The following is a 12,500-nucleotide window of genomic DNA, read 5'->3' as shown; positions in this document are numbered from 1 at the left end:
AGTGCCGTATGGCATTTCAGGTTCTGCATGAAATTTATAACTATGTTCTCTCTCTCTCTCTCTCTCTCTCTCTCTCTCTCTCTCTCTCTCTCTCTCTCTCTCTCTCTCTCTCTCTCTCTCACGAAAACACACATACACATTATAAATGACATTTCAGGTTCTGCATGAAATTTTTAACTATGTTCTCTCTCTCTCTCTCTCTCTCTCTCTCTCTCTCTCTCTCTCTCTCTCTCTCTCTCTCTCTCTCTCTCTCACGAAAACACACATACACATTATAAATGACATTTCAGGTTCTGCATGAAATTTTTAACTATGTTGTTGGTCTCTCTCTCTCTCTCTCTCTCTCTCTCTCTCTCTCTCTCTCTCTCTCTCTCTCTCTCTCTCTCTCTCTCTCTCTCTCTCTCTCTCGAGAAAACACACATACACATTATAATCTATAAATAATCGTAACAGCAATTATTGTAGTCGATGATTATATCATTATATATTATAAGCACATACATGATCGTATATGAATATAAATATGTAAGAAATTACAAAACATAATAAACAGAGGAGCAAGACTAATAAAAGGTGTCCCACCCAGAGAAAGGATCACCCCTATACTAATCGATTTACACTGGCTGCCGATTAAAGCGAGAATAGAATTTAAAATATGTACAATAACCCACCATGTTATCAGAACCGGGCGTCCAAAATACTTAAGAGAATTGCTACATATTGCGCAGCCAACAAATCGTGTCGACACGAGAATAGTTACAGATGGCTTCAAACTGTTGGAACCTAGATTTATGTCTACTTTAGGCTCCACTCAGAGCCTTTAAATATGCGGCCCCGAGACTATATAATAAGCTCCCACGAAACATTCGAATGACTGAAGACATTAAGGCTTTCAAGAGGAAACTGAAGACTTGCTTATTTCATGAGTCCTTTGACAGTGAGGATTTAACAGTAAATGAAAAATATGCGATATGAAACGTTAAATACTCTGAACGAACAAGGTAAAACGATAGTGGAGGTCCTGTAGAAAGCGGGATTCCCCTGCTGTATGGGACCGGAAAAGCAGCCATCAAAGTAAGTAAGTAACCGTTGCTAAACCACTGCAGAACAAAGGCCTCAGACATGTCCTTCCACACGCGTCTGTTTATGGTCTTTCTATGCCAGTCTACACTAGCAAATATTCTTAGCTCATCAATTCATCGTCTTCTCTTCCTTACCCCGCTTCTTTTACAATCTCTAGGGACCCATCCTGTTATTCTTAATGTCCATCTATTGTCTGTTGTTCTCATTATGTGTCCTGCCTATGTCCAATTCTTTTTCTTGCATTTGGTTGTCCTATACTTTAGTTTGCTTTCGTGTCCCATGTTACTCTTATTCTGTGTTATTCCCATAATTACATGTTATCCTCGACTTTAGTTTGCTCTTTTGCTGTTTCTTGACGTTATACCCAACGTTTTTCTTTCCAAAGCTCTTTAAATGGATAGATGTTACGGACTTACAAATGCAAATAAGTAAGGGAGCACTGCCTGCAGTACACTGTAGTACACTGCAATACACTTTAGTACACTGTAGACACTGCAATATACTGTAGTACACTGCAGTACACTGTAGTACACTGTAGTACATTGCAATACACTGCAATATACTGTAGTACACTGCAGTACACTGTAGTACACTGCAGTGCAATGTAGTACACTGCAGTACGCTGTAGTACACTGCAATACACTGTAGTACACTGCAGTACACTGTAGTACACTGCATTACACTGTAGTACACTGCAATACACTACAGTACACTGCATTACACTGTAGTACACTGCAATACACTGTAGTACACTGCAGTACACTGTAGTACACTGCAATACACTATAGTACACTGCAATACACTGCAGTACACTGTAGTACACTGTAGTACACTGCAATACACTGCAGTACACTGCAGTACAATGTAGTACACTGCAGTACAATGTAGTACACTGTAGTACACTGCAATACAATGTAGTACACTGCAGTACACTGCAGTACACTGCAATACACTGCAGTACACTGCAATACACTGCAGTACACTGCAGTACACTGTAGTACACTGCAGTACACTGTAGTACACTGCAGTACACTGTAGTACACTGCAATACACTGAAGTACACTGCAGTACACTGTAGTACAGTTCTTCTAGCTGCAGTTATTTTAGACTTCTATTCCACAACCATTCCTACTTAATTCATTACGCCTTGCTGTCCAAAATACTTTAACGTTTTAGATTGATTAATTTGAGGTTTTCTGGCATCCTGACATCTAAGGTCATTGACGCCGACTAACTTTCAGAAATAAAATCTACGGAAGTAACACATACAATTTAAAACCTAATGAAAGGCTAGGTGAGATGAATGGATGTGGCGAGGAGGGATAGGGAGAAGAAGCAAGGAAAAGAAATTGATGGAAAAGCAGGGAGAAGAAGCAAAGAATAGAAATAGAGGGAAAATGTTGACACGCAATACAGAAACCTGTATGTAGCCCAGGTTTGATGGAACAATGAAAAAAATGGGTACAGAAAAAATTGGGTGAAGAAAAAATGGGTTACAGAAAAAATTAGTTACAGACAAAATGAGTGGAGAAAATAATGGGTACAGAGTAAATTGGGTTCAGACAAAATGAGCGCAGAAAAAAAATGGGTTACAGAAAAAAATTGGGTACAGAAAAAATGGGTTACAGATAAATGGGTACAGAAAAAATGGGTGCAGAGTAAATTGGGTTCAGACAAAATGAGCGCAGAAAAAAATGGGTTACAGAAAAATAGGTTACAGAAAAATGGGTACAGAAAAATTGCGTCAGAATTAATAAGTACAGAATAAAATTGGGTATAGACAATATGGGTACAAAAAAATTCGGTACAGAAAAAAATTGGTACAGAAAAAATTAGGTACTGAAAAAAAATTGGTTACAGATAAAATTGCATACTACAAAAAAATGGGTACAGAAAAAATGTTTACAGAAAAAAGGGTACAGAAAAATGGGTACAGAAAAAATTGGTACAGAAAAAAATGTTCACAGAAAAACCATTACAGGAAAATGGGTACAGAAAACAGTAGATACAGAAAAAATGGATACAGAAAAAATGGGTATAGAAAAAATGGGTACAGAAAAAATGTTTACAGAAAAACCATTACAGGAAAATGGGTATAGAAAACAGAAGATACAGAAAAAATGGGTATAGAAAAATGGGTATAGAAAAAAATAGGGTACAGAAAAATGGGTACAGAAAAAGATGGGTACAGAAAAAAATGGGTACAGAAAAATTTTGGGTTCAGTCCAAATAAGGTTAAAAGGGTTCTGCAGAATAGGATCACAATGATCTCTTTCATTATTGACTAATCTGGCCAATTTTTGCTTTGCTGTAGCAAAAACTTTTTTTTCTGTAGCAATTAGCTATCAGTGTAATATTAACAGATGCAATTACTGCTCATGTGAAAATAACAACGCTAAAATAATCGTATTCCAAAATCATCTATTAGAGGAGGACACTCAAATATCAAACCATTGTTCACTAATCTTGGGTAGGGCCATAGCCTCTGTACTATGGTCTTCCTCTGTCTTGGACTAGAGTTTTCTTGCTTGAGGGTACACTCGGGCACACTATTCTATCTTATTTCTCTTCCTCTTGTTCTTTACTTTTTTATAGTTTTTATATATAAAAAATATCACTTTTCTAAAAATTATTGATTTTAATTTTTCATTACGTCTCCTGTAGATTACCTATTTGCTTATTTACTTTCCTCACTGGGCTATTTTTCCCTGTTGAAGCCCTTGGGTTTATAGCTTCCTCCCTTTCCTACTAGGGTTTTAGCTTATCTAGCAATAATAATAATAATAATAATAATAATAACAACAACAATAATAATAATAATAATAATAATAATAATAATAATCTAGCAATAATAATAATAATAATAATAATAATAATCTAGATAATTCTATATAATTTCTCTTTCACTACAGCTCCCGTCCGCTTTGAGGAGACGGCCATTCTTGCGGGCGTGGACATTGTTGACAACAACGAGGACCTGTCTCTTGCTGGTATTCGTCGCCACGTGTACCGTCGCAAGGCCCCACCAAGACTTTCCCGTCGCGGCCGAAGAGTATCACTACGTGTTCCGGGCGGATGGGACGTATTCTTTCTCGTATGATACAGGTACGGTGGGCGAGGACTGGTGCGCGTGTTCGTAAATGATCGTAAAAGATTATTCTAGGAGAAATTTGTTTCAAAATCGGTTTAGAGTTTGCGTTTGAAGTATGTTATCTTCACTACATTTGCTCATACATACATGTATGCACAGATAACACGAAATACACCTGTATACACACACACATTATATATATATATATATATATATATATATATATATATATATACAGTATATATATATATATATATATATATATATATATATATATATATATACTGTATATATGGAGTGACATCTGTATTTAGGTAATATGTACAGTTGGACACAGGGATTCCTGGTACATGTCGCTTTGAGTAGAATACACCTAGCCACGCCCTTACTGTACAGTGAGTTCCTGAGTTTAGCCCTTCCCACCACTTCAGCAATATCTACCTACACTATATTTTTGTAACTCGTCGCGAAGTAACGGTGCGATAAGGTGTACTTCTTCAGAGCGAGGTGTGCAAAAAATTCCTCTGTCCAACTGTACGTATAATAATAATAGTAATAATAATGATAAACCGAATTTCTTCTTCTTGCAGGCGAAGGCAAGCACCAGAGCTTCAGACTCGAAGCGCGAGACGCCAAAGGACGAGTTTCGGGTCGGTTCGGCTACATAGATCCCGACGGGGCGCTCAGAATTACGATGTATCAGGCCGATGCCACGGGTTATAGGTAAAGGACATCTGTTGAAAGATTTTAGGATTCAGAAAAATAGGATCCGGCGATCCTTCAGTGGAAATAGTGCCCCTGATAGTCAGGCGATCAGAGTAGCCAATTCTGTTTGAATCAATGATCTAACCTAACCTAATCAAGGCAGTTAATTTATGTATATTCAATTGCATGGTCCAGCACCAGTGAGCCTTAAAATAGAATCTAGCGATCCTTCAGTGGAAATAGTGCCCCCGATAGTCAGGCGATCAACATCTCCCCATCTCTACAATATCCCTACTATAAATTGTACTCTATTTACGAAAGTCATATATCACACACTTTAATGAGAGCTCCGGACAACTTTGAGAGCCATAGTCTTCTTCATAAAGCCACTGAACTTGAAAGTAACCTCAAAAAAATATCTTGAAATTTGTATCAACATAAATTTGACGACTCCTCGACCCAACTTGAAACTGCTTGAAATTGCCAAAATATACAGTCTCTATTATTTCAGATTGAAAACTTATGTTGTGCCTGAGATTAGGCTGTTTCTTCTTTCCAATTAACTGATAGTTTCAAGATGGCATGATAATTACTACCCAGTTTAACTATAGCCATGAGATTGTAATACAATCTTGATTGTTTCATCTTAAATTTGGAATATGGACGTGAATGGGACCATCCAAAGTGTTTCTTTTGATCTTACATAAGTAATAATAATAATAATAATAACAATAATAATAATAATAATAATAATTACAGTTTCTTAGCTCTTAATATGGTAATTCCTAAATTCCTACTGAAGTTTCTTCATCTTAAATTGGGTAGGATCAATTTGCAAATAGTTTCCTCTCGGTTTCAACATATTATAGGTACCAAATTACGATTTTCTTATTAATATGAAAACGCCATTAACCAAATTTCTTTTTCCTCTTGATGTCTTTTTTTGAAATATAGTGACGAGGAACTTATCTTTCTTCGATTTGGTGAAACTAATGTGGCATGTCACTGCTAACTTATAGTATTAGAATTAATGATGCATTTAAAATTCAATAAAAAGAGTAATGAGAACACATTTAGCCAAACACGGCGGCTCTGTCTCTCTCTGGCCCTCGGGTAGGGGGGAGAGGAAGTATTCATACCCTGGTGAGGGGGGTTAACCCGAAAGGTACAATTGGCTACCAAACTCTTTTCACAAATTGCCAAGACAGCTGGTTGTAGTTAGGAAAGAGGGAGGGCGTGGAAGGGTAGAAATTTTTTGTGTGCATATCTATCTAAAAATTTAGCACTCATTTTTGACGGGACGTGTGCACTGCTAATAATAATAATAATAATAATAATGATAATATTAATAGCAATAATAATAATAATAATAATAATAATTACGTGCCTTCACCAATCCATCATGAGATGATTAGTAATATTTTCTATTTGTTTCAGGGCCAACATGGTGATTTACCGAAAGGTGACCTTCGCCCCCCCACAGCCCCTCCTAGTGGGTCCTTTGCCACGGAGTGTCTCCTTCAAGGCCACTGGTGAGCCAAGGAGGAAGTCTCCCCCGGGTGAACCGGCGGCACCAGTTGGACCAGTGACCTTCTTGTCCCCGGAGGACGCACCTATCCTCGTCATAGGACCCCTTCCAAAACCCCTTCAGCCCCCTAGGGGCGAGGATGACTCTGACTCGGGCCCTCTCAGTGTCTCCTTATCTGCCCCTGAGAAGGATTTTCTGGTAGAGTCCTCAGGGATACCCGATGTCCCACAGGGTCCGCCCCCTAATGACATACCCAACAGCGTCCTTGCGACGATTCTGCAGGACAATTTTCAAAAGATATTTCGAGGGACCCTTCCTGCAATACTAATGAACTCCGAAGGGGGAGGGTCTGTCAGGATATCGCTAAACGTGCTGGAGGAGGGGGAGGTAGAAGGACAGCAGCCTGCCAGTTCTGAGGATGACCTGGTGAAAATATCTCAAGAATTACTACGTGGACCGGAAGTCCGTCTGGGCACAACCAATAAGGCACCTGAAAAAGATGTCTTGCCATTTAGTGTGTTCCAGAGGAACAGGACTCGTTCGGATGTCGTGAATGGAGCTCCTTTTTTGGACATCCTGAATTCCAGCCTTTCGTTTAGACCTAATAACAGCCGAACTGATTTGAACAGGACATTTGCATTAGTAAGAGATGCGACAGATTCGCCAAATCAGAATCGTTCCAGAGAGAAACAAAATAACTCTTTCCATTCTCAGTTGAACACTAGCGCAAGCTTAGCGTCTTCCAGTGGTGTAGGTAATAAAACCATCACCTTGAGTCCACCTGTACTGTCCACGAAGGACAGTAAACAGGATTCGGCTAAATACGATGCCCCAAGGGCGTCATCATTCCCAGTTTCCATAAACGGGGCGACAGCACCTCCTCTGACTTATCTGCCGGCATATAGCATGAAAGTTCCAAGACAGTCCATCTACATTGGATCTCTACCTAGTTACTAATTAACAGTGTAATTGTGCAATATCTCAGGTTGTGACTCCTATGTCCAGTCGATGTGAAAATGCCCTGTGGTCCAAAGTTCAGTGTGTATGTTGTTGGTACTCAGCGAACAGCACTTTAGTCCATTTCTTCTATCTAGGCAGATTTGCACCGACTCGCAGCGGTGCCCTTTTAGCTCGGAAAAGTTTCCTGATCGCTGATTGGTTAGAATTATCTCGTCCAACCAAATAGCGATCAGGAAACTTTTCCAAGCTAAAAGGGCACCGCTGCGAGTCGGTGCAAATCTGCATCGCTAAAAGAAATTGACTATAGGTCCATTCATAAACTGCTCAAACACTACATTGTGAGTTTAAAATGGCCTTATATCTTCCCTTACAGTTATTATTGTCATACTAACCATTATGTCTACTTTAGGTTCCAGAGCCTTTAAATATGCGGCCCCGAGACTATATAACAAGCTCCCACGAAACATTCGAATGATTGAAGACATTAAGGCTTTCAAGAGGAAACTTGAAGACTTTCTATTTCATGAGTCTTTTGACAGTGATGATTTAACAGTAAATGAACAATATGTGAATTGAAAAGATAAATACTGTGAACGAACAAGGTAAAACGACAGTGGAGGTCCTGTAGAGAGTGGGGTTCCCCTGCTGTACAGTAAATGAACAATATGTGACTTGAAAAGATAAATACTGCGAACGAACAAGGTAAAACGACAGTGGAGGTCCTGTAGAGAGTGGGGTTCCCCTGCTGTACAGTAAATGAACAATATGTGACTTGAAAAGATAAATACTGTGAACGAACAAGGTAAAACGACAGTGGAGGTCCTGTAGAGAGTCGGGTTCCCCTGCTGTACAGTAAATGAACAATATGTGACTTGAAAAGATAAATAGTGCGAACGAACAAGGTAAAACGACAAGTGGAGGTCCTGTAGAGAGTGGGGTTCCCCTGCTGTATGGGACCGGAAAAGCAGCCATCAAAGTAAAGTATAAGTAAAGTACTCAACTCCATGTAAGTTTATTGGCCAATGAAAAGTTCTCCAGATAATGAAAGATTCTTGGTGCTAATGTAGTAACTTCTTAAGGGAAAACTTTTAAGATCTGGACTAACCCTGGACGCTTTAGGTGGTGATAACCAATATTTTTCAACACATCACCTGCATTCTCAACTGTTAAACTGTTATATAAAGATCTGTTCTAATGACGTCATTGTTCATAGTAAACTTGAAGTATTGTATAGTTTTTATTTCTAAGTATATTAGTTTGTATAAAATACATTTTGATAATTCAATAAAACCTTTTTGTAATAAAAGAAAATATTCCTCGCATTTCTTCAATATACATTAAGTCCTTAGTAAATCTAATAAAACAATATGAAAACCAAGGACTGATTATATTTACACATACCACATCATTTATTCTTATTATGAAGAAAGTTCTTTGGGCTTCAGAATAACTTTTAAGTCTTTGGTGTTTAAAAAGGCATTCTGAAATTGAGTATCCTATATAAAAGGCCTTCTGAAATTGAGAATCCTATATAAAAGGCCTGAAATTGAAAATCCTATATAAAAGGCCTTCTGAAATTGAGAATTCTATATAAAAGGCCTGAAATTGTGAATCCTATATAAAGCCCTGAAATCGAAAAATCCTATATAATAGGCCTTCTGAAATCGAGAATCCTATATAAAAGGCCTTCTGAAATTGAGAATCCTATATAAAAGGCCTTCTGAAATTGAGAATTCTATATAAAAGGCCTGAAATCAAGAATCCTGTATAAAATGCCTTCTGAAATCAAGAATCCTATATAAAATGCCTTCTGAAATTGAGAATACTATATAAAAGGCCTGAAATGGAGAATCCTATATAAAAGGCCTTCTGAAATCGAGAATCCTATATAAAAGGCCTGAAATGGAGAATCCTCTATAAAAGGCCTGAAATGGAGAATCCTCTATAAAAGGCCTTCTGAATTCAAGAATCCTATATAAAAGGCCTGAAATCGAGAATCCCATATTAAAGGCCTTCCCAAATCGAGAATCCTATATAAAAGGCCTTCTGAAATTGAGAATCCTATATAAAAGGCCTGAAATTGAGAATCCTATATAAAAGGCCTTCTGAAATTGAGAATCCTGTATAAAAGGCCTTCTAAAATATGGAATCCTATATAACAGGCCTGAAATGGAGAATCCTATACAAAAGGCCTTCTGAAATCAAGAATCCTATATAAAAGGCCTGAAATCGAGAATCCCACATTAAAGGCCTTCCCAAATCGAGAATCCTATATAAAAGGCCTGATATTGAGAATCCTATATAAAAGGCCTTCTGAAATTGAGAATCCTATATAAAAGGTCTGAAATTGAGAATCCTATATAAAAAGCCTTCTGAAATTGAGAATCCTGTATAAAAGGCCTTCTAAAATATGGAATCCTATATAAAAGGCCTTCTGAAATCGAGAATCCTATAAAAAGGCTTAAAATCAAGAATCCTATATAACATGCCTTCTGAAATTGAGAATCCTATATAAAAGGCCTTCTAAAATCAAGAATCCTATATAGAAGGCCTTCTGAAATACAGAAACCACAGACCATCTTATGAAAGTTTATGGTCTTCAGAAGTATGTGTAGGTCTGTGGTTTTCATAAGAGCTATGTACGTTTCTGGATTTCAGAAGGCCTTCTATATAGGATTCTTGATTTTAGAAGGCCTTTTATATAGGATTCCTGATTTAAAAAATCCTTGGATATAGGATTTCCGATTTCAGAAGGCCTTTTAAATAGGATTCTCAATTTCAGGAGGCCTTTTATATAGGATTCTCAATTTCAGGAGGCCTTTTATGTAGGATTCACAATTTCAGGAGACCTTTTATATGGGATTCTTGATTTCAGGTCTTTTATATAGGATTCTCGATTTCAGATGGCCTTGTATATCGGATTCTCAATTTAAGAAAACCTTTTACATTGGCATCTGTTTTTTTTTTTTTTTTTTTTTTAAGTGTAGGTCTCTGGTTTGCCGAGGGCCTTTTATATAGGAATCTGTTTCAGAGGGCCTCTGATATAAAGGCCTTCTACGCAGGTCTCTGACTTTCAGAAGGCCTTTTATATAGGTCTCTAATTTTCATAAGCGCTTTTACATAGACACCTGATTTTCATAGGGCCTTTTATATAGACATCTGATTTTCAAAGGGCCTTTTATATAGACATCTGATTTTCAAAGGGCCTTTTATATAGGTCTCTGATTTTCAGAGGGAATTTCATACATATGTCTGGTTTTCAAAAGGCCTTTTATATTGGCCTCTAGTTTCGATATGGTTTTCTATATAGGTCTCAGATTTTCAGAAGGCCTTTTATATATGTCTTAGGATTCTAAAACGAATTTTATATAAGTCTCTGGTTTTCAGAAGGTATTTCATACATATGTCTGGTTTTCAAAAGGCCTTTTACATAAGCCTCTAGTTTCCATATGGTTTTCTATATAGGTCTCTGATTTTCAGAAGGCCTTTTATATATGTCCCAGGTTTTCAAAACGAATTTTACATAAGTCTCTGGTTTTCAGAAGGACCTTTATGTTAGACAAAAAAATATGTCAGCTGCAGTTACTGTCAAATTCCAAAGCTATCTTTTTATAGGTTTGCTGATTAGAAATTTGTGGAAAAGACTTTTTCCTTGATAGGATAGTTACTATATCAATCGGGGCCAATATGAATTCATTCTTTGAAACGTGTGAATTCATTTTTCATTCTTTATTTTACATTATGTTTTCACCTACTTTTTAGACAGATTTCTAGCCTGAGTATTAACGAATTATTATTTTTTTTAAATTTGCAGATAAACGTTTATATTTTTTTCATAATTTCATAAGCCTATATTTCTCCATAAGATAAAACAGTGGCTTCGACGTCCCATACTGCAAAAATTTGCTTCGACGTCCCATATTGCAAAAAAAAAAAAAAAAAAATTGACTTTGATGTTGAAGCTAATTTTTTGCAATATGGGACGTCGAAGCCAATGTTTTTGAAATATGGGACATCAAAACCAATGTTTTTGCTATATGGGACATATAGCAAAAACATTCGCTTCAACATCCCATATTGCGAAAACACTGGCATTGACGTCCCATATTGCAAAAAACTTGACTTTGACGTCCCATATTGCAAAAAAATTTGACTTTGACGTCCCATATAGCAAAAACATTGGTTTTGATGTCCCATATCTCAAAAACATTGGTTTTGATGTCCCATATTTCAAAACCATTGGCTTCGACGTCCCATATTGCAAAAAATTAGCTTCGACGTCCCATACTGTAAAAATTGGCTTCGACGTCAGATACTGCAAAAATTGGCTTCGACGTCCCATACTGCAAAAAATGGCTTCGACGTCAGATACTGCTAAAATTGGCTTCGATGTCCCATACTGCAAAAAATGGCTTCGACGTCAGATACTGCAAAAATTGGCTTCGACGTCCCATGCTGCAAAAAATGGCTTCGACGTCAGATACTGCAAAAATTGGCTTCGACGTCCCATACTGCAAAAAATGGCTTCGACGTCCCATACTGCGAAAATTGGCTTCGACATCCCATACTGCAAAAAATGGCTTCGACGTCAGATACTGCAAAAATTGGCTTTGACGTCCCATATTGCAAATGAAAAATACTGACTCTAATATGAAATAGAAATTGAGTAATAACAAATATTGAGAAAATCGGACTAAAATGCAGTTATATATAAGGGATATTACGACAGAGGGTTAAAAGTACTCAATTACCCACAAAAAAAAAAGTGATGAGTGGAACCATGAGAACTATGTCAGGTTTATCACCCACTTATCTTGTTGTGAAATCAATCATTCCTTTGACGTAGAGGACTTTGTATTACATTTACATTGCATAAATAACACGCACGCACGCACACACACACATTGCTGAGAGTGATCAGAGTAAGGTCTCACATCATCACCAATCCGCAGTGGCCACGTGGTGATGAAAAATAGCAAAATTCCAAACATGACTAGTGACGTGTTTGGGGCCTTTGTCCTGCCGTGGACTAGAATCGGCTGCATTTTTTTGTTGTTGTTGCACACACACATACACACACACACACACATATATATATATATATATATATATGTATATGTGTATATATATATA

At 37.3% G+C, this 12,500-nt stretch overlaps 1 protein-coding gene across 6 annotated transcripts in view; it reads left to right on the top strand.

The window, feature by feature from the left end:
• The window catches only part of LOC137622258 (uncharacterized), a 65,203-nt gene extending 57,667 nt beyond the window's left edge, over positions 1-7,536 (top strand). For all 6 annotated transcript variants that reach the window (XM_068352778.1, XM_068352780.1, XM_068352777.1 and 3 more), the window contains 3 exons: positions 3,996-4,188; positions 4,765-4,897; positions 6,317-7,536. In XM_068352778.1, coding sequence (XP_068208879.1) covers positions 3,996-4,188; positions 4,765-4,897; positions 6,317-7,364 — 1,374 coding nt within the window. In that variant the 3' untranslated portion in view covers positions 7,365-7,536. The remainder of the gene's footprint in view (positions 1-3,995; positions 4,189-4,764; positions 4,898-6,316) is intronic.
• The last annotated feature ends 4,964 nt before the right edge of the window (positions 7,537-12,500 follow it).

This window comes from Palaemon carinicauda, chromosome 29, assembly GCF_036898095.1.
Source record: "Palaemon carinicauda isolate YSFRI2023 chromosome 29, ASM3689809v2, whole genome shotgun sequence".
In the NCBI taxonomy this organism is placed as follows: Eukaryota; Metazoa; Arthropoda; class Malacostraca; order Decapoda; family Palaemonidae; genus Palaemon; species Palaemon carinicauda.
This window is presented reverse-complemented; position numbering and strand designations above follow the sequence as displayed.